Here is a 26,852-nt window from a genome sequence, read left to right as displayed (position 1 = left end):
TGGGTTTAATTTTTATCCTGAAATTGTTATTAGTGTTTCACAGCATTTCATAAGCCATCTTTCCACTTACCAAAAAACATTGCTGGTTTCCTTTTTCCTAAGAAAAATATTAGATTTAAGTATAAGCACTCTTAGCTACGTTTGCTCTAGGAGCTTCACTTTGTTCTTGGCTTTTGGCATTACAACAGCTATATCACTGTGAAGATAAATGTGCTTGATTATTATGTTAAAACCTTCACCCAGTGCACCAAAATGTCTGTGTAAAATTTTGAGTGAGAAGGAAACTACTTGGATTTAAAGAAAAAAGACTCGAAGGATTCGGTATCGACTCTATACAGAAGAACTGTGCTCATCAGGGTTCAGACTGCAGGCTTTTATTTTGTAAAAGCACCTCTGAGTGGTGGGAATTTCCCAGTGCAAACACACCAGGAGATGCTCATAATACAGACTGCTGAATTAAATTCTTTCTGGTGTTGTTTCTGGAGGTAAAATAAGTCTACAGCAACATTTTAAAGAAAAACACTGTTTTCTTCTGTGAGGACTCAGACAAAGAGATTTAAAGTACTGTGAAAAAGTCTTGATTCATCCCTTATTCCTTTCAGTTTTGCTTCCAAGAACCTTTTAAGGTAATTTTTATAGAGTGGTCTTGAGCAATAGTTCTTCAAGCTTTCCGAAGGTCTTTCAGGGGTTTTTCTTTTTAGACATTGGCCTTGGTTTTCCCTCATTTTCCACCCAGTCCTTGTACTTTTTTAGAGTAATGCTGTATTCATGTTTTTTTCTTCCTCTTTTTTTTAATTTGTTTATCAAGAGATTATACAAACTTATATACATTCATGTTTGTTTCTTTCCGTATTTTTGGTTTGTTTGGTTGGTCATGAAGCCACTAAACAATGACGATGATTTAATTAAAAATTTAAAGAAGACACCTGATTTAACAGATGAACCAGTGTAGTATCTACCTAAATAATTTTTAATCGTATCTTTAGGCACTTTTTACCATCAGCCTGTTGCAAAATTTCCTAATATTTTCCCATTTCTTTAGGTTGCCAATGCCAAATATAGCAGTTTGACAGGAATAAAATAGTATTTTTGCACCAGCAACATGATGGCCAAAGAGCTATTAACTGAAAACTTGGTATATCTCAGAATTGTGCGGAGTATGTCCTTAAAGACCAAAGAACATGTTTCCTAAAAATAAAACCTGCAGCAGTTGAATAGTATCTGAAGGTTCTGCCCCTAAAAACTAGAAGAAGATCCAGCAAAAAACACACAAGACCCGACTGATACATCTGACCCTTCGGTTGATCTACTGCTCATCGGAAATGTTCTCAACACAGTGGTGGCTCTCAATAAGCCAGTCTTCAGTAAAGGAAACAGCACACAGAAAATCAGTATTAATAGGTCTCATGAAGCAATGACATCAACTTTGAATATTTGGTTCAAATTGTTCTCGGTGTGTATGGAGGAGGCGAGGAGAGAGGTACAACAGTGAGTATGTACAGTAAAAATGTAAAACACGGTGGAGCATCTGTGATGATTTGGGGCTGCATTTCAGCCAGTGGTGTTGGAGTTCTGGTCAGATCCACCATGTCATCTAAAAAGCCTCTGATTAGTTTGTCATCATGACAATGATCACAGACACACTGCTGAAGCATACCTACATAGAGTTCTATTTTGTGTTTTTCTGTCACTCAACTCTGGGATCATGTTGGCAGAGAATGGACCAAATGGCAGCTACTATCCAGAGAAGTAATGACTTCATTCCTGGCAAACAACTGACAAACTTCACAGCACCTGTAACATAAAACTGCATGTTTTAATTAATAATTCAAGGCTAAGAATCGTCACATGCCACCTGTATGAATTACTTCATCCCTGTCTCCTAGGAAGTTGCATTTATATGCATTTATTCCTTATTAGCTTTTTGAGGGGTTTTTTTTCCAAGGGCAACATTCAGACCTCAGTTAGGGTCAGCAAAAATCTTGAGTAGATAACATGATGGATGCACATTTAAAGTTAGCATGTTTGTAGTCTTCAAATGAAAAAAAAGTAGTTTTACCTTTAAAATATCACTATTTCTCTTAGGTAGACTTGTGCAAAGTTTTTCAAAGTGCTTGGCAGTAAGTTGTTTTGAGTATCTTGGGGATCTTGCCACAGTTCTCCTGTGGATGTAGACTGTCTCCATGTCTTTGGTCTCTTAGTGTAATCCCAGAAGGACCCGTACCATCTGCTGCAGGACAGTTCTTTATATTTCCCACTGTGCTTAAAATATCTATAGAATAGTGTAGATATTATTATTTTTCTAGCCATTGTCAAGTCAATAACTTGTTTAATAAGTCGATCAGATGTCCTTAAAAATGTCAGAAAACATTTTAGAAATATTACAGTATAACAATGAAAGTAAGATTTGCTTGTTTGGCCTAATAAAAACAAAAATATGTAGGTTCTACGCTTTCTAGAATATATCAAACAGTGCTCATGTGAAGTGCAGGATTCTAGGTCTCTATAAGACACTAAAAATTTAATAAAAATCTGTTTCTCCAGCTTTAGCTAACTGACAATATTCAGGCATGGGATTCATGCAGGCATGAGTACATGTGTATTTTGTATATTAGCCATTCTGTACTAAATATGTAAATCTGAAAGAACGCTTGCTGATACACTAGTTCTCATAGTTTAACAATATTTTGCACGCAGTGTGCGACAGGGACTGATAGCACTGAGAATAAATTATGTGAAAGTGAAGAGAGTTCTCCCCACACGCTGTATGAGTGGGTTTTAAAACTTATGTTGTATTTGACTGACTGTTTATCTCTGAGCTTTAATTAATGACCACAGTGAGCAAGAGGGACCTTCACACCGTCTTCTCACTACACTAATCAAGGCTGGAAGATCCCCTAATAATTTTCTCTTCAGTGTCACCATTTATTAGGTAGAATATAGAATTTAGTTGCTCGTTTTATCGCCTACACTCTGACAGCATTAGCATATCCACATCCATTAGTAAGTTTGCTGTAGGAGATATTCCAGGAACGGAAAAAACTGCTGCTTAGTTTTACAGTTATTCAGAGGATAGCTTAATGCGACACCACCTTGTGAGGTTTTGCAGTTGTCACGACTGAGAACAGGCAGCGAAATCGTTGAAGAGGTTCTTGCTTTGGCTAAAATTCTGCATTTCTCACATAAATTAAACACCTGTTAGACTGTACAGAGTTTAACATTTATATGCATCACTACATCTGAACGTGGATTTTGACTTTTTAATTCAACGAGCAGTGAAACATCAGTCTAAGGTAAAATGATAGAGATGCTTCTCTTCTGAGTGATCCGAGTCAAACCCCACTGAAATTTTGGGTCAAGCCCAAATTAAAGTCTAATTTGCTTCAGATATGAGTTTTACGTAATATTTAACATTTAAAGAAACCATTATTATGTTTTTGAGTTGTATCCCTGTGACTTTTATTCAAATTCAAAACGAACATGAGAAACTGCCAACACATTAACATAATGAAGTGAGTGTCTGAACCTGGCTTAAATTAACATAATCTTTTTTATTGTGCCATACACAAACACATAATAAGACTGATTTGGTCAATTAGAAATACTTTGCCTGGTGTGTTTAGGATTGTCTGCAAATGGTTCGGCATTTCTGCGGTGAAGACGGGGAAATGTGCTTTGCTTTTCAAACAACAAAGAGTGCAAGCTGATACACGTTCAGTGGAAACTCTTTACCAATTGTCTGCACTGCTTTAACTCTGCGCTCTGGGCAGGAAAAGAGGAAGTCAAGCTTTACCTTTAAAGTAAGTCTGCGCTTTGATGTGAAGGGTTTTATTATCACAAAATACTGAGGAAATGTGAAATGAATGCAGTGGGAAATATTAGGGAGTTTATTTAAAAGCCAGTTAAGGTTTCTGGAGGGACAGGAGAGGTTGTGCAGGAAGATGAAAGCAGATACCTTCAGATACGCAGACAAGCATGAAGTGAAAAACAGTAGAATTCCTAAAGTAGCATATATGAAATCACAGGACTTTATGGTGCTTCAGAAGCATCATTTCAGTCATAAACAAGCTGTCACATCAAGGTGTTCATGTTAGAATTACATCATCTGTGTCATTGTATAGGATAATTCACTCATTTGCATAAGCAAGAGTCCAATTTTCACACCATTTTCCATTCAGTTGTTGTTTTCTTTTAAGTGCAAATGGCAAAAATAATCTCTAGAACTTTCCCTGCGATATCCTGCTGAAAATCTATTCAAAGATAGATATATATCATAGTTTTACATCTATTGGCATTCAAATGCATGCCAGCTTTTATTAAAGTGCATGGTATTTAACAGAAAAACGCACCCCATTTCATTTGCACACCTCCAGGATGCAGCTATAGCAAGACTGATACATGAACTTATGAACTCCAAATCCAAGTCTTCCCAGCTAGAAACACGGCTATATCATTTTTTTTTAATCCTGTTCCCGACCTCAAGCAGACATAATATCCCATAATGCTCACAATTCAAAAAACAAGTCAAAATATACTGTATGTTTCTCATAACTCATTGTATGCAGATGCTGTAGATTCAAGATTAATTTCACAGTGTAAAAAATGCACAGTAAAATTCTGTGCACTAACAAGAATACCTATTATACATAAAGAATATGTATAATATGCATAGAAAAGACAGATTAGTGTGCTTATTCATCAAAACACAAACACATGCGTGCAGTTCCAGACATTCCTGTATGCTTAAGAGAGTTTTTAAAAAATGGCACCAGTAGTTTTATAAAAGTATTGCACTTTATGCATTAAAGAGTAAATAGCAAAATATAGTATTGCACCAGGTATTGATAGATTTATTTATTGATAATGTTTGTGATTTCAGAGCAGATTTCAGTGTGATGATGATTCTGGGATAAAAACTGTTGTTTAATCGTGTAGTAGATGCTTTGATGGAGCTATAACTTTGACCTGTAATGACAATTTGTGATTTTATTTTTGAATGATGCATAACATTAACGTAAAATGTGTTTATCTGTCAGTTAAACATCGAGTAACAAAGACAATACTGTTCTTATATCCGGAGCACACTTGGAAGCAGAGAAATACTTTATGCCAAAAAAGTGCTTTGAGGTGTTTCATGTGCATCTTCATCTTTTGCCTGTGAAAATGCTGAAATCAGTTGTACGAACACAACTTCAAGTAGCTGCTGTTCTCAGTGAAGAAGAAAAACACAAACATTTTACATGCTGCCTTTTAAGCCTGGAGGGAGTGAATATTTGACACTAAAGATTTTGGGTGGAGTACTTTAAAGCTGCAAACTATGTGCAAACCAGAAGTTGACAAAGTTCATGAAATGATTAAGTAGATAAGCCTGCATATATGTAATTTGATTAGGACTTTGGCTGCACCGTAAAGCTCTTTGCCGGCATGCTTCATATCCTCAAAGATTTTTGCAAAGTAACCTTGTGGCTACTCTCATCAAAATCCACTTTAAACCACTGCACAATCTGTTTGGTAAGTGGCACCACCACACAGAAAAATGAATGAAGCACTTCCACTCACATTACATTTACATTAAAGGTATTTAGCTCTTGCTCTTATCCAAAGCAAATTATGATGAGGGCAGCAGTAAAATTAGCTTAGGCTCAGACTGATGGTGCCCTGGTAATAGATCTAAGCAAACACAGCTGTAATGTGAGACAGGCTCTCTGGCTGAAAAGTTCTACAAAAAGAAATTAAGAGGAAGAGCACCTAGATGGTGAGGAAGAGGATATTTAAACATGAGTATATTTGCAAGAGGATCTGGAAGGAAGGGGTTTGATACGAGAGGGAGCGGGTGACGTGAGTTATTTCTTGAGGAGGTGAGTTTTAAGCTTACAAGAAAAGGCAGAGGTTGTGCAGCTCTGCCTGAGATTGTTCTATCATCAGGAGTCAGGGAGACTAGGAAGAGTGAGGACCTGACTCTTAATAACACAAAGTAGGCTCATGGACTGTAAGTGGTGGAGTAGTGATTTATTTGTATCACAGTGTGGGTGAACAGTCCCGCCACCCGTAATGACAAGGCCCAATTAAGTGTCGCGATTAGGTTTATAAAACTCCTGTTTGACAGCATGGAGATTGAGAGCAGTTTCTCATCCAACATTGTGCCAACTCCTCGGAGTAAAGTGTGGTGTAATTGTTTGCTGCAGTAGCTGCATAGCTGTGCTTTTTGCTTCGGCGACACACTGGAAAACAGATTGTATGAATGAACATGCAAATTAGGTGGTGGGTTTGATCATTCAAGGGGAAGGGTAACCGTATAAGGCTTTGTATTTTGAAAAGAATAACAATATAGGCATGCATAATAATGGTAGGCTCAGACTTCTGTCCTGACAGTAATGGCCTGTTTCTTGAAATGAATTTAGAAACAGGCTGCTGGAAATTAGTGGTTAACAGCAGGGCTTTAACAAAGGGAAAAACTGAGTTATTTATTTTTTTTCCATTGTCAGAAGAAAAAGTTGACACTAAACAATGGAGAATGCTGCTGCATAGAAGCCCTAATTGACCATGTTTTATATAAAGTCCTAGCACAAATTGGTGTAATATTGAAACTACCACCAAAGTAATATGTTATCTAGTGATCTCTTAACTTTTACCAGCTGACCAGTCCACAATTTGGGCTCAGACCAAAATAACTAACAACTGTTTGTTGAATTTCAATTAATTTTATTAAAGATATCTCAACAGATATCATTGAGCTCCACATCATGACATTCAAACATTCATAACAATAATGGTAAACATTTCAGTTTGTTGTTTATTTGTAAACAAATATATCATAAAAACAAATATTAGTATAGTCAGACTCTGCTGATCTTTGGGTTACAGTCTAATTAGGAAACGTTATAATGCTGGCCTGCTAAGATTGTTAATGATTTTCAGCATTTTATCATTCCAGTGTCGGCATTTGCTTGGTCACAGATGCAAACTGTGCATTTAATGCCTTTTTCTAAGCTGTTATAGATAGATAAACTCTACAAATATATCACTTTTGTAGGTTGTTGCTTTCCAATACAATATTTAACGCTAGCTTATTAATTCTATAACTTGGTTATTTTAGCTGTTATTAAGTATATCTGATACATAAGAACCTTCAAGGACCTAGAATCCACCTATTTGCTCATTTGCTCAGCTCAAGACATAATAAACACACAAATTAAAACAGCAAAATACAAAGGATTTAAAATTCTGGTCAGTTTCTCTTTTGTATGTTTGTTTGTTTTTGTATTAGTGTGCTAATCTGTTTGCATATGTGCACTTGACTAGATTTTAAGCTTTGAAAAAAAAAAGTTATGCCACTTATCTGCTTTTGGAAACTGCATGAATAAGAATATTAGTCTTTAATCTGGTGTTTTAGTTTTCTTCTGGGACACAGAAGAATTGAGCAACTGCTGCTACAACTGAGCAGTTTCTTTTGGGCGTTAACAACCACATGAACCAGTGACTTGGTATTACTTGTGGAAATCTGCTAAACCTGATCTGCACCTTAAAATACACAATAAATAAACCAAGGTGATCCTCAGGGGGTTTTGTGGCCTGAACTTTTAAATAGATCAGCTGCTTTCCAGCTGCTTTCACCAAGGACCCATTAAATGCATTATCATGTACATAATCGTCAGCTCATTACCAGCCATGAATTTGAATTACTTGTTTTGAATTTGATTTCTTTTTTAAAAGAAAATAAAGAAAAACACTGACAAGTAAAGGCACGACCAGATCTGCTTGACGATTTAACTCATCTGCAGAAATTGTGTCAATTTTACCCCAATTGTATCCAGAGCGTATGCCACAGCTCATGTTTGTTCTCTATGCTGGATGATGCTTATTTGCAGCAAATGCTTTTTGTGTTTTCTTCGGGTTGATGAAAATGATGAAAATAACAGGAAGGATGTCAGCTGTGCTATTTGGTCCTCACATAAGAGCACAGTGTGATCGTTTAAAGCTTATTCACACTGAAGCATTGGGTGTTCTGAGATAATGCTGAGTTCAACACATTTAAGTGATTTCTTAGCATCCTCCACAGGCTCTGTTAGTGACATCTCCTGTGACAAACCCACACAAATGTGAGCATGTACGCAGAAGAACACATCTTCATTGCTTTGTTGAAGTCTTTGGAAGATTTGAGAGGCCATTCACATTCTTCAGATAGCAATCAGCAGAACTGTACAGCCCAATTTATTTTCTAATTCATATCCCTCCAAGATTGAAGTCTCATTTCATTCCACTCAAAGTTTCTTTTTTCTTACTCTGAAATTCATAATCTTTTTGATGTACTAATGCACTAATTAAATTAAAATTGAAATTGTTCCTATTTCTGATTGGGTTGTTGAAGAATATGGGGAAATTGTAAATGTTAATATAAATCAAGTGTGTTTTTTATAATAACCGCAGTCACTGAACCAATCATTTTACGTGTCATTTCATGTCGATTAAAAAGTTTTTCCCAAAACAGAAATCCATTAAGAAGTGTTTTTATACATTATACAAATGTATTGTATTTAGCAAAACTTCCCTTCAGTCAGCATTCTGCGTTCATTAACGGTCTCCATTTTCTTGGATGGGATTATTACAGTTGGGAAAAGTTTTTAGAAAGTCCTGCAACAGGGCATTGAGTCTCCCAGAGGTCTTCATTATATGAGGACTTAGTGCCACTAGCTTTTAGAGTCAAAGAGTCAAGCTTTTCCTCCTGGGCACTAGGACTATCCACATTCTCCACCACGGGCACTCCTTCTTCACAGTCAAGGATACAGCAGGCAGCAGAGATAATGAAGGCCCTGTGCTTGTTAGCCACTACGTGCTTTAAGCAGTCTCGATGTCATCATGGCCCACTGCACTGACTGTGAAGTTTCCAAAAACTGTTTTCGCACTTGAGTAACAGTCTGCTTTTCAGGTATGATGTAAACATCAGAAGAGAGCTAAGAAGGAAACTTCCTTTTCTTTGTAAAACAACAATGTGCTCAAAATGTTCCTCAGAGAGTCTTGACATGATAGCATCAAACAGTTGCTGGATGGGTGGAACAATGCTCAGTTGGTACCAAGGGGCCCAAAGTGTACCAAGAAAACATCCACCACGCCGCGAAACCACCAGCAGTCATAAGTACTGATACAAAGCAGGATGGATCCATAATTTCGTGTTGTTCAGAACAAATTCTGACTCCACCATCATCATGTCGTAGCAGAAATCGAGATTCATCACCCGAAACAACGTTTATCTAATCTTCTACTGTCCAGTTTTATGAGTCTGTATGAACTGGTGTGGTCTTCTGCAGCAGACATGATTTTCTGCCTAATGAGTTTTTGTTTGAGTTATTGTTGGCTTCCTATCAGCTTAAAGCAGTGTGGCCATTCTCCTCGAATCTCTGGCATCAGCAAGGCATCTGCACTCTGAGAACTGCTGCTTTCTGGATATTTCCTCTATGAACCCTAAAGATGGTCGTGTGTGAGAAATTTTAATGGATCAACAGTTTCTGAAATACTCAGTCCAGCGTATCTGGCACCAACAGCGATGCCATGTTCAAAGTCCCTTAAATTAACTTTCTTCCCTATTCTGATGCCCACTTTGAACTTCAGCAGGTCGTTTTGACCATGTCTACATGGTCAAATACATTAAGTTGCTGGGTTGTCATTGGCTGATTATACTGGCATTTTTAATGAGATAAAGTGGCCTGTGAGTGTAAAAAAAACACAACAGAAAATGGGTCAAGGGTCTTCACAGAAAAAAAATTTTCCTGTCTATTGTCAGTTCTGGAAGCACAGCACAGCTTTATTGAAACTCGCCCCTTTCTAAAGTATACTTAAGACACTTTCAGTGCTCCATAGAGGGCCTGCTTGCTAGCGTGAGCATCAGGTACAAGGCCCTAGAGTGTGTAACAGCAACATCTGTGCAGCCTTTGGTGCAGCTGTGTTCTCAAAGTCTTCTGGGGTATCTGTCTGTTTTGTGACTTAATTGCTGGAAGAATACAATTGAATATTTCAAGATAAACTTTTAAACAGCACAACAATAACTTGGGTTGTTATTGTGAAAAACTAACAGAACTTTCTTTTCTTTGTATTTGGAATACTTAAATCCAGGTGTGGCAGTGTGGAGGCAGCATCGAAGTCCTGCCTTGTGCTCGCATCGCCCACATAGAGCGTGCTCATAAACCCTACACCGAGGACCTGACATCGCACGTACGTCGAAACGCCCTGAGAGTTGCAGAAGTTTGGATGGATGAGTTTAAAAGCCACGTCTACATGGCCTGGAATATTCCACTGGAGGTCAGTGACCATGTTAATGACAACAAGTGCAAGTCACACGTGGATTTTAGGTTGGGGAATGTTAGCTTACAGCTTGTCAGTGGTGCAATGTGCAATGAAAAAAGTTAATCCCTTGGAATTTGTTGTGATTTTTTTTACACGATTGGACTGCTGATACTTTAGATGTGTGCATACAAGGAAAATAAACACCTCATCTTTAGTTGCATTCATCCACTATTCAGAAAGAGTCTTCAAAGAATGATGGTTCTTTTCCAAAACCCTAAAAATAACATCAAAACAAGAACTTCATAATTTCTCACAGCATGATTCACTGTTTTCCTTTTGTGTCATAATCCAAAGGGAGTATTTATAAAGTCAGATGTGCAAACCCACAAATAAAAGAGATCATATCAGAGAAAAGCACCATAAATTTCAGAACGATCAGGCTCAGTCCAGTCTTCAGCTACCTAATCTAAATGTTGAGGGTTGAGTGTCATCTGTTATCAGCTGCTCTCCTCCCATCGCAGATGCTTAGTTGAACGAGGCCCCTGACACCTCCTGAAGGCTCAAATGAAATGATTTTCTTGTCACTTGCAGACTGGCCTGAATTAAATACGTGCCACTGAATAAATAAATGCTTAATATGATTCAAGAAAATGGTTTAAATGAGGACATTAGCATTTAGAAAATCCATTGTAAAGGCTGACAATAATAATTTAAAAGATTAATTAAAGAAAGTAACCGGATTATAGCTGTGACTTGGGAGTGAAATAATGAATAATACAGAAAGAACAAAATTAAATGCAAAGACAGGAGCTGTACGTCATTTATTCAATATGTTGGAGCAGAAACGTCGCTGATTTACTCTTTTCAGTCTCTTCATTTCGGGCATTTGAGGCTATACTCACATATACTTACGTAACATTTTCAGCGTGTTTTCACAGTTGTATTAGTGTCAAATTTCAAGGATTTCATAAAAAAATGATTTTTATTTGATCTTGGATTTGGTCAATCAAAATAAATATGCACGCCGTGTCATCTTATGTTAAATGTAGCATCCCTCAAAGGCAAAGTCAAATGTTTGTTCACTGAATCTTTTTTCTTGTCCTGAATAATCTGTTTGAATATGTAAATCCATGTTATGAATAGATGAACATCTGCAGGCAATTCATTCAGTCAATAATGAGGCGTTTAACAGAGCCTGTACTCAAGAAGCATGAAATTTAGCCCCAGCTTTAGCCCCATGAATTAACTACACAGTGAAATCATCAGTGTTAATTTACCTCTGAGAGCCTCAAAATGAGCATGGTGCTCATCCGAAGTTTGCATCCATCTGAGTTCACTTTTGTGGATGTTTTTGAACCACGGAGAGTCACATCAGCAACATTTGCAACCTCTTCATCTTAATTGAGAGAGGCGTTGGTGGTGCTAGAGGAGATGCATAGGACAACATGCAGCAGATGGTAACTGTGGTGGAAGAAGTTTCCAAGCCCTGGACTTAAGTAAACTAGAGGTGACACATAAACAACTCAATCTTAAATCCAAGAAATTCGCTTAAACAACTGAAATGAATGCTGTACTTTTAAATATACACTTAATCTAATGTTATTTTTCACCACTAGTAATATAAGGCAGGCTCTGGGTATTGAAATTTGAAGTGGCAGCTGGCTAGTAAAGATGGATTTTAAGTCAAAACAGAAAAGACATTAAAACTTTATAGGGGCTGTTCAAATGCACAACAAACAGCTGCACAATGCACGTCAATGGCACATTATTTGAGTCCTCTTTTTACAAACTACAGGTAATCAATTCTGTACTCTGCGTGAGCATCTCTGAGTTGTCCTGTGTGTTGCTGTTTTCCTTAATGCAGGACTCAGGGATTGATATTGGCGATGTGTCTGGGAGGAAGGCTCTGAGGAAGAGGCTGCAGTGTAAAACCTTCCGCTGGTACCTGGTCAACATCTACCCTGATATGAGGATGTACAGCGACACCATCGCATACGGAGTAGTAAGCTGCCGACTCTCTCTTCATCCTAAATTCAGTTCGGTGTCTGCAAATGCCAACGCAGGGCTAAACCGTGCCTGAGCAAATCATTTTAATCCTTGTGCTGGGATACGGATGGCTGCAGTCAGGAACACAAACAGTTCACCTAGACCAGGTTGCTTCAGCAACTTCCTACACTCTTAATAAGTTAGTGAAGCTGAAGTATTTATTATTTTTTTGATTCTTATCATTTTTCTTATAAACTTCAGTAAGGTTAATTAAAAGATACCTGTAGCATATTCTTCTAGAGAGCGCTACGGCACAGTTTTCAGTCAGAGATGCCAGAAAACATAACACCCAATTGGCATGCTGGCAGTGCTTCTATTTGCCCATTCCTAGGTGTTCTCAAACAGCTGCATTTCCACGGTCCTCCCACGCCACATCACTACGATCCACCCTAATCCACTGTGACACACAGGCCACACTATTATCACACTCATTTCTATCCTTTTTTCCCCCCACATTAACTGACGGTGGATAGTGGATGGATACAGAGAAGGGAATAGATGGGTCTCATTACATTAATTTCCCAGAATTAGTTGACCTAATTACCCTGTATTTCTGCCATGCATTCACGGGTTACTCAGTTGTGGTGTCATGTGGGTTCATTACATGCAACAGATTGTCAGCCTTGTTTAATGAAAACAACAAAATACAAAGGCAAGGCGGCAGTGTCAAACTAATTTTTCAGTATTATTTATGCTAAAGATAGGTGTTTATCTTTGTCCTCCATGTGTGTGGGCGCAAAAGAAAGAATGCGAGAAATTGTTTATTTAGATCTTGTGGATGTATACAATCAAATGTGATTTAGGATGATTAGTTAACCCAGCCCAGCAGATTTAATTTGATTTGAGTCCCCCTAAGGTATACACTCTTTCACATGCATAACAAATACACTACTAAAGAGATAAAGAAAGCTGATATTTGATGTGACATTGCCGTGCCATATGCAATGCACTAACATAAGCAATTACACTTTACAGCTAGCTTATGAATTATAGCTAATGGTGTGTATTTGCATCTTTACCTATAAAGTTGCCAAGGAACTGCCAGTGCCTCTACTTTTACTTCTAGTAATGCACCTAACTGAGTAGCCCCATTCATCATGCATAATTACCAGCCACACCCATTAAAAGTAACTCTCCCCTTAATGATCTGTGCACTTTTAAATTGCTAAGTTTTTACTTTACTGGCCACAAAAATAGGCCCCAAGGATCTGTTCTTTTTATAGGCTAGTATAGCCCCTAAGTACACAAGATATTGCCTTTATTGTAATATGAACAATTTAAAAGATGATGGCCACAGTTTAGCCTTCAACACCAAATTGATTATTTATTCAAGCAATTGGAGGGGGGCAAGGTATACAGTTCAGTCAGATGACAGAACACATCATAAAATCCAGTTTGTATAGCCTGTTCCTACCCAAAGGTCTTTCTGAGCTTCCTACTCGAAAATGACATGGCCAAAATGAATGGAGTATTTCTCTGCAATTACAAACTCTCTGTAAACAATCTTGGTATCAAAATAAAGCTAATACCCCTTTAAAAAGAGCCCATGAGTATGCCATTCCCCTGGTGGAATGAGCTCTCACTCCCTGAGGCAAAGCGAGACCCTTGGTGCTGTACGCCAGTGAGATAGCTTCTATAAACCAGTGCACACACTGGACAAAGACATTGCATCCTCCTCTGCTTTTCAGCTGCAAAAGGAGGGGAGCAACTCAAACTCCATTGAGCTATAAGATGCATGATGCAGGCATGATCTTGGGAAAATATGCAGCATTCGGACGCAATACAACCTTGTGGCCATCAGCAGAGAACTGTGTGCAGAAGGGATGCACATACAGAGCATGAAGGTCACCCACTCGCTTTGCAAAAGCCAAAGCGAGAAGCAATGCAGTCTTATATGAGAGAAATTATATATCCACAGACTCAATGGGTTCAAAAGGGGAGCCACAAAGGGCCTCCAGCACCAAAGACAAGTCACGCGAACCCCTTTTAAAAAAATGTATGGCGAGGGGATGTGCACCTGGTGCCACCCTTCCAGAACCAATATGACAAGCAGATACAGCTGCTAAATAAACCTTAATTGTAGAAAATGAAAGGCCCTTATCCAGCAGCTCCTGCAGGAATGTCAAAACATCCACAATAGAGCACTGGAATGGGAGAGTGTGGTGGTCCTGGCACCATTGCTTGAAGCCTCTAGTGGATGAGGCCCTAACGCTCTGAATTTTTGCCACCACACTAGGTGGCAGGCCCCTAGCAACCAAGTTTGACCTTTCGGCAGGTAAGCATATAGGTGCCACAGATCTGGGCTCTGATGAACCACTTCTCCTCCCGCCTAGGAGAGGAGGTCCCTGCGGAGAGGAAGCTGCCAAGGACTCGCTGCTAGCAGGTCTGGTCTGCATACCACGACCTTGTGGGCCAACAAGGGGCCACTAGAATCAGAGAGAGAGAGACTGCCAACGCACTCTCTCTAGAACCGGAGATATTATTTCCACAGGGGGAAATGCATACAGGAGCACATCTGGCCATTGGTGCGCTAGCCCGTCCATGCCCAAGGGTGCATCGTGGTTGATTTTGGAGAAGAACAGTGCTTTGGGGTCCTTAGGGACTAGTAAAGCGCTATACAAATACAGGCCATTTACCATTTTATTTCCAAAATGAGGAACGAAATCTGCTGACTTGGGATTGGCGAGCTCTTTTGAAAGTTCACAGAGAAACCCAGTGTGTGAATACGTGACAGAACCAGTGACAGCTGTGTCACCGCTTGTTGTCTGGAGGAAGCTACGAGCCCAGTCGCCTAGATAGGCTAAGATGCAGATTCCTCTCTCTCTGAGGAGTGTCAGCGCTGCCTAATTGCGGGGACATCAACAGGATACTCCTCGTCTTTGGATTCGGATGAAGCCGGGGCCCCAGACTTGGAGAGGAGAGTGTCATGTCTTGCAACAGCCGTACATCCTCGCACTTTCTCCACAAACGTCACCCATCTTTCCAGGGTCGAGCACCAGAGCTGGTGACAAAATGCAGAGGCTTCAGGCTCCGTCAGTGCTCTACTAGCATGGGCAATCCCCAGGCAGACAGGGCAGGCATCGTGCTGGTCTCTGTTGTGCACAGAGAAACCACACCACTGAGGACAGGGGCGGACAGAAGATTTCTGCTTTGCTCGCTTAGGTTTGGAGTCCACTCCAAAACGCAAAGCAAAACGCTGCACAAGAAAAGTCGAAGTTAGCGCTCCAACTGCGTCAAGTCGGCAGACAACGGAGCTAACTAGCAGCAGCTAGCTAGCCCAAATCAGCAGAGGTATTCTCAGCGAGGTGAAGAGCATAACTGAGGGATGACTGTGATGACAGGGGGTATATGTGCAGGGGGGGCTGTGAGCATGTCATCACAGGTCATCCACCTTAAAGGCGTGAATAAAGGTTTCTTCAGCCATGACACGCGTCATACTTATGTGTTGTACTGAGTGAATTGACTTAAAGGGAACTTGAAGTCATTGAGGGTTGCATACCTCTTGAGCATTGGGCCTCAAGAAGATATATCAGTTCAAAAATCATGTAGACTAATCATAAGATCATAAGAGCTCATGGGCTGTATATTTGCTACTGACTGTAGGAGAGAAAGGACAGAGCATTGTTGTGCCGTATTTACTGTTTTTATGTCTGTCTGTATATTAAAATCTCACTGACTTTCTGTTCACAACATCATTACACTTCACCTAATCAGATTCACTATGGAATGCTTACTTTTAATCATTTCATTACATCTGTTCATTTTACATACCATTTCAAACAAAATTACAGTTAGCACAATCATATGTATATAATCTCCGGGCCACGGACAAGTCGTTTGGTACGCAAGAGTTGAAGCTCAGGTGTCAAATTTATGGTTTTCAGGGTTTTTATCAGTTTTTATCGTTATTTTTTTTAATCATTTTTATCGTTAACTCAGTTTCCCTGGGTCTTTTCCCATGTATTATGAATAAATCTTTTTTTTTGGTAGTGGTACTGGTTTTATTTTGTTGTATTTATCCGCAACACCTTAAAGGCCGGTCTGTGAAAATATTGTCGCACATAAACCGGTCCGTGGCACAAAAAAGGTTGGGGACCGCTGCTTTATTTGGTGTATGAAGCTGTGGGAGTCACAAACTTTTTAACAATAAATAAAAGTGTAAATCCCGATGTTTATTAGGTGTAATGTTTATCACATTCACTATGTTAGCCCAACTAATGTTAGCCTAATGTTCGCTAATCTGCCCTAACACAAAGTCAAAAGTGCAATGAATGAAAATTTTAGTTTTCACAGGTATTTGGTCATAAAAGAAAGGACTGGATAAACTGATGATCTGAGGAATTACCTCTGGCTGTATAACCCAGTATCAGGCCAAAATGGGTAATAGGCACACCAGCCCACTGTGTCCATTTCCATGCAGTCACAATAAGTTGCAGTAAGCTGCAGTACCAGCAGAGGGAGACATTTTATTTTAAGCCAACATGAAAATAATCACGGGAAAAAATTTAAACAGACATTATTAACACATTAGCGTCTACATATTAGCCGCCTATCTTAATTGTTTGCAGTGATTAAGGACCCTGGAATGTATTTCATACCTTCCTTGCTCATTAGTGACTTCTTGGCTGTATTATCTCCGCCTGCTGGTATTGCAACTTCTGCATGCGTGTCCATTTCACACTTTCGAGAAGCAAAGCGTAAAATGCAAACGGTGGACCAGTATTTCTGTTACACGCTTTGCAGTGATATCGGGTTGGGTTGTAGGCTATTTTTTTAATTGTTGTCATGTTGTGGCATTAATTAACAGAAACAAGATGTTGCTCAATCATGCACGTATAAGACACATCTCTAGTGTTTTAAACCTCTTAGCATGGGTTCATAGTCTTGACCAAAGTGGTAAGCTGATCATTTTTATTTCGACAGCCAAAAATGTCCTCACATTTTCAATTCACGTGTTTCAGGTCTATTTATTTCTCCCTCATTTTGTACAGCTTTGTATCTCGTTCCTGCTCCTATCCAGCTTTGTATTTGCTGTGCACACATTAGAGCAGTCCAATCAAACCTGAAGGATTTCAGTTTTAAATCTCTCTTGTAACAATACTCCACCCACATATTTTCTGACACATGTTTCATACATCATATTTCAAAAGCTAAAGGTCCTGATGGTTCAACGTGACTGTTTTCCCATAGGTGTCACTTCCTGTTACATATTTATTGTTTTTATAGCTTTAGAATAGTTTAGACCTGTGCTGTTGATGTGGCCATGCGCTGCCTGTGGATCTACTGATTATCAGATACGAGTAGACATCCCCGGAGCAACTGTGTTCTTCTGATCTCACATCTTTGCCTAATTCACTCCTTGCTCAAACCACTATCCCTGAGCTCCCTGCGGTGCACTTTGTATCTTGCAATCTTGCCGACCTTTGTCATGACGCACATGAATAACCCTCTGGGCCTCAAAATCTGAGTCATGTTCATGAAGCGTAACAGTTCGGATTTACATTTTTATAAAGTAAAAATTAGTTTAAGAGGATTCAGAATATGATTCATGTTTAGATCTTTCGACCCACTCACGTCCATTTTCCTCTGTATTTTTTGTAATTATGCTTTAAACCTCATATTCTGTGAGTTTCAGTGAAGGTGTATGATTGATGTTGGTATTAGATGGTTTCTGTGGGATGTAAACCTCTCTGGCCTCTTAATTAGTTACATCTCGCTTGTACTGGGTTGGATCACCTTTTGCCTTCAGAACTGCATTAATTATACGTGGCATAGATTCAAAAAGGTGCTAGAAACATTCCTCAGATGTACACTTGGTACTAAGGAGCCTGAATTTTGCCAAGAAATTTCCCACACACTATCAAACCAGCCTGAATCATTGATACAAGGCAGGTTGGATCCATGCTTTCATGTTGTTCAGAACAAATTCTGACCCTACCAGCTGACTGATCCAGCACAAATTGAGATTCATCAAACCAGGCAATGTTTTTCCAACCTTCGATTGTTCGATTTTGGTTATTTTCAAGTTATACAATCATGTTTCATGTTTTTAGCTTCCTGTTAACAGGTATACTCAATAAAGTGGCAAGTGAGGGTAATTCTTATTTGTCTTTCTGGGTTTTTAGCTCCAAGCTTACACAGTTTTGTAGAAGTATTTTCAAAGCAAAAGCTAGCAATGCATCAGGAAGTACTAACTGTCTGGGTAATAATTTCCTCCCTTATGGAAGAAGAAATAATGCAGTTCAGAGTTGAACAGAGCTTCCTCGCTCTGTTCCAGGACTGTTTTTGTCTTATTGATCAAACATGTAGTACTCTGACATGTCCATCTGCATCTAAAGGACAAAGGTCACTCTTTCGAGGATGCCAATGTTCACATTTTGGAAAGAGAAGCCAGATAGTTTGAAAGAGGAGTGAAAGAAGCCATCTGTCCACTGTGAATAACCATCTTTGAACAGAGGCAGTGGCTCTACAATCCAGTTTTGAGATCCCTTCCCAGACACCTTAATGCCCACTCACATCCTGGACCATTTGACCTCAGGAAATCACATGATAGGGTGGGGCTAGGTTTCACAGTGAGCTCACCCAAAACCTGGGCTGATTGTGACCTACACCCTTTTTCACACCTTGGCTCATGTGAGTAGGTAGAGGATCATCAGGGGGTCCATTGTCCCTCTTGGGGGGGAAACTCCCACAGGGCTTAAATCTGGGACTCTCCACCATTTGACCCCAGAACTGAAGAAGCTTCTCGGATGAGAGGTGAAACGTCTTCAAGCAAGTTAAAGGAGTCCAGACGCTTTTCTTTCCAAGCTCCTTAGACTCTGACATGTAGTACTTTGGAGTACAAAAGCATGATAATCATTGCATACTCCAGCATAACAAATAAAACTGACCATGCATGCAAAACAGTGCAGAAAATATCATTGTCTTGTAGCAGCGTCCTCCGTACACCATTTTTCACACATTTGGAGTAACAAATTGAAGAACTAACAGGACTTCTCCCAGACAAAGAAAAGACACTTGTGCTGCAGCAAGCGTTATAAAATGGTACCAGGATCAATCGACGGAGTAATAAAGTGACATGTAATTTACCACCTTAAATAATTGCCTTTTTTTGTTCAGTTAGTTAAACTTAAGGTTGGTCAAGAATTCTCCCTCTGAGTACAATTGTAATTCAGCAGGACAGAAAAATCTTTTTTTTTTCTCCCTTGTTTCTTTTCAGTTTTCTTTGTAGCTACTTCAATAAATTAAGTGAGGTGACTAAATCAGGCTGTACTAGAAAAGAGCGCATCGAGTTGTCTTTTAATTGTGACAGGCTTGAATGGAAGCTCGGCACTTCGCTGTGTGAGCCTTGTAGAAATTAGATACTACTGTTGATGGAAGCACATATTTCTAAAGGATATAAAGGTAACATAACAAACTTCATTTAGTTTATAGTGTTACCTGCTTGTGCCACATGTAAACACAGTCATATTACTGACTTTAAAAAATAAATTTTGTTTCTTGGTGCATTTCCCCAGTTGAAAAATTCTCTGAAGACGGATCTGTGTCTGGACCAGGGGCCTGACAATGACAACATGCCCATCCTGTATCTCTGCCACGGGATGACACCACAGGTTAGTGCTCTCCTATACAACCTCTGTCTCTGCTTCACTTCAGCATGGAGCAAATACTAAAACTGAATATAATGCCTATATATCTTGGGTTGTCTTACCCAAACTTGTTTTATCTTAGGAAAATAACTCGAGCAACAGTCCCCGATGTTTTTAAATACATATTAAACCTGTCTCTACTTGCAATACACCTCAATTTAGCTGTGAACCTTCCTGAAGGAATCCAGCTCAGAATAAAATTCCCCATCATCAACAAAACAAGTTGCAAAGACCATGTTTTCGATTACATTATTTTGTACCTTAATCTTTGTCTCCAGCTTTCTTTTTACACTCTTTTTGTTTTTAATCAGTTTTTATTTGCTGTTTGTCTGAACTGCTTATTCAGGATATATGTCAGCTCAAATAGGAGGGAGTTTGTGTCTTCAAATGTTAGTACAGCATGATTATCATTTGCTTTCTCCAGTCTCTCCCAGCATATCGATCCCTCCATCCTATTACATCTGAGCAGATTGTTTTCAGACTGTTTAACCTTGCTGTGATTGTTGTAAACTTGTCTCATAGAGTGTGGTTTGATCTGACATTATCCCTCTCCATTTAAATGAAACTACTGGATGTGCTTCACACTCAGTGTGGCCTGTGTTGATGTTTACACCACTGTACAATTTATCGCAGAGAAATCTTCGGTGATATATATTTGTAAGCTTTAGGAATGTTAATAATTATTATTACCATATTCTGCTTAAACAGCTCTTTTTTCAGACCTAAATAACTTAAAACTTGTTAATTATAAATCTGTTTTGAGCTATAAATCCAGGCATATCAAACAAAGGATTGGAGTAGCACCAGCATTTCTAATGAGATTAGGGATCTCTGCTGCAAGACAAATCTAGTCTGCTCTATTTTTATGTTTCAGTGCTACATCATCGGGAGGAATTAGTCCCTGGATTGCTTTTATATTGGTACAGATACAATGACTGTTGCAAATGCATGCTCTAGTCGGTCAGAATGAGTCATTTTAAGCATCAGCTACTTTCCGCAGATGTTGCTTTTATAGACTTTGTGTCCAAAGTGCTGTGGTAAAAGCAGTACATAAATGTGCTAAAAGAAAACTGCCAAGGTACACATGAAAGAAAGAGTAATACAAAGCTTACACTCCCACAGTAGAGCATGTTGTCAGCAAACATACAGCCCTCCAGCTCGCTCGAGCAGTAATAAAACATACCGACTTAAGCACAGCAACAACAGAAGCCACTGCCACAAAGGCCTGGCAGCTTGCACATTTCCAAAAGTGAGCAGCACAGATAATTTTTTTTTTTTTGTAAATCACACTTATCAGATTTTTTAATGCCTGGTGCAAAAGATGCGGGAAGTAATTTGGGAATTAAGAGACAAATATGATTAGAGTAAAAGTAATACAATCTAACTCTGTGATTTTAATAAAACTTTAATAAAAGAAAGTATTTTGAGTATCTTTGACTGATAATAGGGGGGATGAGGAGGGTAATCTGTACCCCAGATCCACATAGTTCCTGTGTAATTGTCTGCTTCAAGCTCAGTTTAACTCTGGTGACTTCACTACTTCATTGATGTTTGCACCTCTTTATCATTTAAATTCTGCTACCCAATTAATGTGTTCACCTTTGAGCTTTGTTTTTATCCCTTTGTTTTAAGCTGCCAGTATACGTACCCGGATCCTTTACTTTTGTAAGTCTACTAGTAAACAACGTGAAAATACTAGAGTCACAGTTCTGCTCATGTAAAACCACAGCGCTGACAGCACAACGTGTAACGCTGTATTCGCTCTGCATACAAAGGGGTCTAGTCAGACACTTGATACTGATCCATTGATGTGTAAGTAGCATTTTATTCTTATTTTTATGGCTGGTCGAGGTGGAGGCGTGGAGCTAATTTTAACTGTTTTCTGGACTACACAGTTAGATACTGTGGCAGCCAATGTGGGCGTTGTGCCCCTCCAGTGGGTCACTAGATAAATCTGGTGAGTTGATTAGTGGGAGAGGGGGAAAAAAAGAAAACAAAGCGACATTAATTTCGTTTTATTGCTTTAGGCGTCCAGCTGCATTTTGCTTTTTTGTTAAAGGTCATATAGTTTTATCTTTTTGAAATATCTCTGGTAAAAAAAAAACGAGTGCTAACATAACATGTTTTTATTTTTAAAAAATGTAATTAATTAATCAAAGAGTTTGGAGTTTACTTATTTACCTTCCACCCCTGCACGAATGAGCACATTCATAATATCGGTACCCAGCATAGCACATTATGTTTGTTCAAGACGTCGTGTTTTTCACTCTGTGTGCTCTTCACCAAACCAAAGCAAGTTTTGTGTCAGTGAATACATAACTCGTTCTTTTGCTTCCTTCTTGCAAATGATTTACAGCTTTGTCAGCTTAATATGAGCAAACATTTGCCCTTGAAAAAAGCTGTTGGGAAGGTTTCCATCAGAGAAAGCACAATTATTTCTCTCCCCCCAATTCTTGAATTAACAATGAGCTTCTTTTGTTGCCTCGCCTGGTCTATCTTTTAGCCTGTGTTCAGTCAGGAAAGCAGTATAAATATGCATCTTTAATGCATGTAAATCAGCCTCACAGATCTCTCTTTCATACTGAAAGAAAACCCAAGAGCAAGCCTCATTTGCTGCATAGTTTAATACCTGTATAGCATATACAGCTGGAGAAGGGCCATTATCTAAATGTCAACAACGCCCGTCTGAACATGCACAGTAAAGGAGCATGCAGTTTGCTTATAGCAGGGTTTTGTGTTCATTTCAGAATGTTTACTACACCAGTGCTCAGCGGCTCCACATCGGGCTCCTCAGTCCCACCGTTGATGACGATGACAACAAGTGCCTGGTGGATGTGAATAGCAGACCCCGCCTCATTGAGTGCAGCTATGCTGCAGAAAAGCGCATGAAACTCCACTGGCTCTTCACTCAGGTAAAAAACCCACAGCACAGATCTCCAGAAAAAGCCTTAAATAGCTCTTCCAAACACTTCGTGGAAAACTCATTATCATATTATTACCATCCATCATTTTAGCACCAAATTTTCACTGAAAGTATAAATTGTGGCTGTTGTTCATTCATTTTGCAACACATAGCAGTGACAATTCTGTGGTAAACACCGAGGTTTCAGTAAATCCCCTCAAACAATAGAAAGTGCCTGAGAAGAAAGTCAAAGAAACTTCACTAAAAAATTTTAAAAAACCCAGAATAAATGAAGCTTAATCTCACCTTCCTTGTTGGTCAGGCCATCAGACTTTATTCACATCCATGAGATGTTTTTCTCAAACCTGTGAAAGAGAGGTTTGTTTATAGTTTTGTAAAAAGGGTGTCATAGTAAAAAAAAAAAGGGCATTCACACACTTGGTTTGGTTTAAGGTACAAGTGTTAATGGTGTCCTGGTTCCAGGGCCGTGCGCTGTCTCTGAGTGCTGAATCATTAGTTTATATATGTGAGTTTGGGTTTTCTATATTCTAGTATTTAAAGCAGGGGTCCCCAACTCCAAGCCTCGAGGGCCGGTGTCCTGCAGTTTTTAGACGTGTCCGTGATCCAACACAGCTGATTTAAATGGCTAAATTACCTCCTCAACATGTCTTGAAGTTCTCCAGAGGCCTGGTAATGAACTAATCATTTGATTCAGGTGTGTTGACCCTACATCCAAGATCTAAAACCTGCAGGACACCGGCCCTCAAGGCCTGGAGTTGGGGACCCCTAATTTAAAGTTTTGACTCATCTGTTTTGGGGTTTGGATTCTTGTAACGGTTTTATTTTGAAATCCCTGCCTTGGTTTCATTATTGCTGTATTACTTTTCAGTTTTGGGATATTATTACCTTTTTTCTCTTAGTCTATCACTTTGGCCTCCTCAGCGTTTTCTTTGTTCAGTGTTATTTTTCTTGTCTAAGTATTTAGTAGGGTCCTTTTGTTATTTCCCATTTTGTTTTTATAGTTTGTGGACTCATCCTGGTTGTTTCCTGTCAAAATTGGGGGTGTTTTCTTCCTACTGTGGCCACATACCTGCCTCACATGCTATGATCTGATTGTTGGGGTTTTCACTGTATTATTGTAGGGTCTTTACTTTACAAAATAAAGCACCATAAGGCTACTGTCATTGTGATTTGGTGCTATATAAATAAAACTGAATTGAAAAATAATCAAGGGAGCACTTAAAATCTCACATTCCATTTAAAGTACATAGTCCTGTCTTCCACTTGTCCTTTGTCATGTCATTTTCTAAGTTCAGTGTGTGTTCCTGCCTTGTTTCTGTGCTCGGATTGCTTTTCTCTTTGTGTTTTTTGGATGTGGTTCCCACCATAAAAGGCTCGCTTCTCTGTCTCCTGCGTTATGCATCTTGGATCCCCTAAAATCTACAGTCCACACAGTCAGCTGTTTGGTTTTAGACTCCAAGCATCAGTTTAAGCATTCAGAAAAAGATTATAATCATGTAGGTGGTTAAGTTACAATTTAAGTTCTCTTCAGCTCATTTGGACACAAAGACTCACTGAAAATTAATGATTGTCTCACTTCATTAGTAGCTCAGTGGTATTTCAATAGAACTGGGGGAATTTTGATTTACTTTGTGCTTTCATTTGGCTCCACATACTCTCTGCTTTGCTGTCAGAGTACGATCAGATTCGTGTTCTCTTTTTCATTTTTATGTATAAAATCCCAAAATAGTTCTTTTTAAGGGGCTTGGTGTAACAAGAACAGCACTGTTTTCACTCCAGTGCCTCTAGACCTGTGTCTGTTTGGTTTGGCATAACAGACACACGCTCAAGATCATATGTCACACATTCCCTTGTTGATCTTTACGTGGCAGTTTTAGTTAACTTTGTATAATTTAGTAAGTGGAATGAGGGCATATCAGCAAGGCTGCAGCATACGTCTCTGAAATGTGGCATCAATTATTGACACAGTTTTAGCTGCACAAGGAGTCAAACTTCAGCAGAAATAGATTGCCTTGATGCAGCTACTCCAACTCTGAAAGAAGGAGTGTTCTGCAAATAAGAGGAAAAAAACTTTGATTTATCTTAATTTGAATGCTGCACTGTTCTGCACAAAACCTGGTTAGATAAAGATATTTTTAATCTCTTTCTAATGAAACGTGGAAAATTGCCTCACCTCCTTTACTCACTCTAAAAGCCTCTCATTAGCCACAGTGTGATTTCCATTGTCCTCAGTTTGAAAAATAAATGAATTGTTTGCTTTCATGTAAAGATTACTCACATGGTGGTAGATTAAAAAGAAAACCTAAATGGTAGAGTTTGGTTTGGTTGTATAATTTGTGGGTGATGCATTTTTTTTTTAATCACTGTTACAATTCAAGTAACAGCTGCCCTGTCTATGATATGTATCCACACATTTTAAGAAAGCGTACCAAGATTTCATGTAGACAAGTTGGCTGATTAAAACCCAGAGTTTCTACTTTTATCACCCAGTGTTACAGATTTACAGTGATTCTGGCTTTTACAATGGCCATGTTCCAGCTCTGTGAATCATTACCCAGGTCTTCGGTTTGTTCAGCTATTCCGATAAGTCTTGCATTGTGTTTATTGATGTCTGTTTCCCCAGTTTGCAAATCAATGGGACAATTGTTTTGCAGGCAGGATTGAAAATAAAGATGTCATCCCTCAATGCAAGAGTCAGAAAAATAGCTGCATCCCCGGATTAAGTTACAAATGTACTTATATAATTATCCAAAAAAGACATTTATGAAGGTATGAACATGCCCTAAGTTTTATCATTATTTTATCTTATTTTTTAACACACTGTAAATCTGGAGTTTGCATGTTTTCTTCCGGTACTATTTAGGCCAAAGACATGCATGTTAAGTTAATTCAGTGGTTCCCAAACTTTTTTGTTTTACAAGAAACTTAGTTTTTTTTTATTCATACCACTTTTTTTAGCCTTAGCTAGTTCAATAAAAATTAAAACTCCAGCTGGAGATAATGGGCATGAAGGTCATTATCAACTTTCTCTGTTAAACCCTGTTTAGTGATTCAAGCTCTGAGTTTCACATGTCATTTGATGTTTCAAAAAGATGCTGATGATAAAGTGGTCATTAAAAAAAAACAGTATAATGCAACACTTATGCAAATAGGATAATGCTGCAGAAAATCGTTGATCTTGCAAATATTACACAGCAGTATAATAAGCATTTTATTTCAAGTTTTATAATTTGTGTGTGTTCTCAGTTAAGAGACTTAAGACCAGATTAGAATGAAATATAACAACATTTATGATATCTGCATCACCACTCCTATGACATTGTTATGCACATTTTGCGCTTCATTCAGTGGTTTTAGTAGCCCTGGTGTTGGGAGGATAGTAGAATGCTCCCAAACAGGTTATGTGTTCAGCATTAGTTACCATGGTGATTCAGCCAGGTAAAAAGAGAGACATTTTTCATGGCCTAGCATCCTGAGCAGCAACCTCGCTTCATAATACACCCCTCAGCTCTTCTGCATAATTTATGGTGTCCATTTGTAAATGGATTTCCATATAGTTAGCTAAGAGAGAGGTATTTTCCTGCACCTTGCTGAATGTGGATGATGCTGTCTATTGTTGAATTCTGATTGGTTGACAAGTGGGCCGGAATAGGAAAGAGAGTGAAGCATGACTAAAAAAAAAAATATAAAAAATCAAAAAATACAGCATGACAAATGCAGACAGTGACTACAGTGCAAACTTTTCACTGCTTTTTATATTTTATTTCACTTCAGCTTCTTATATGTTATAACCTCGCTCTTCTCCAAGGCTGCCTGATGGACCAACAACAGCAAAAGCAAGAATAGGCGACAGACCAATTGTGTCACATACTTTGTGCATGATTGACACCAAACACTCTCTGGAGGAAGACGGGCCGTCCACAGACTGCCTGTGGACTGGAAGCATGTTGTACTTT

At 38.8% G+C, this 26,852-nt stretch overlaps 1 protein-coding gene and 1 long non-coding RNA gene across 2 annotated transcripts in view; one reads left to right on the top strand and one right to left on the bottom strand.

Annotated features, from left to right (window-relative positions):
- Positions 1-26,852, top strand: part of galnt18b (UDP-N-acetyl-alpha-D-galactosamine:polypeptide N-acetylgalactosaminyltransferase 18b) — an 86,346-nt gene that overhangs the window by 57,046 nt on the left and 2,448 nt on the right. The window contains exons 7-10 of the mRNA XM_003442373.5: positions 10,108-10,293; positions 12,143-12,280; positions 19,842-19,937; positions 22,721-22,885. Of these exons, the coding sequence (XP_003442421.1) occupies positions 10,108-10,293; positions 12,143-12,280; positions 19,842-19,937; positions 22,721-22,885 (585 nt within the window). The remainder of the gene's footprint in view (positions 1-10,107; positions 10,294-12,142; positions 12,281-19,841; positions 19,938-22,720; positions 22,886-26,852) is intronic.
- Positions 19,951-23,485, bottom strand: LOC102080358 (uncharacterized). Its single transcript, XR_268977.4, has 3 exons — positions 23,314-23,485; positions 23,182-23,240; positions 19,951-22,844 (listed from the first exon to the last, which is right to left on the bottom strand). It is a non-coding gene; the product is annotated as an uncharacterized LOC102080358 (long non-coding RNA).

Source organism: Oreochromis niloticus, linkage group LG1 (genome assembly GCF_001858045.2).
Source record: "Oreochromis niloticus isolate F11D_XX linkage group LG1, O_niloticus_UMD_NMBU, whole genome shotgun sequence".
NCBI lineage: Eukaryota > Metazoa > Chordata > Actinopteri > Cichliformes > Cichlidae > Oreochromis > Oreochromis niloticus.
The sequence above is the reverse complement of the archived record's forward strand: the minus strand, read 5'-3'. Positions and strand labels throughout refer to the sequence as shown.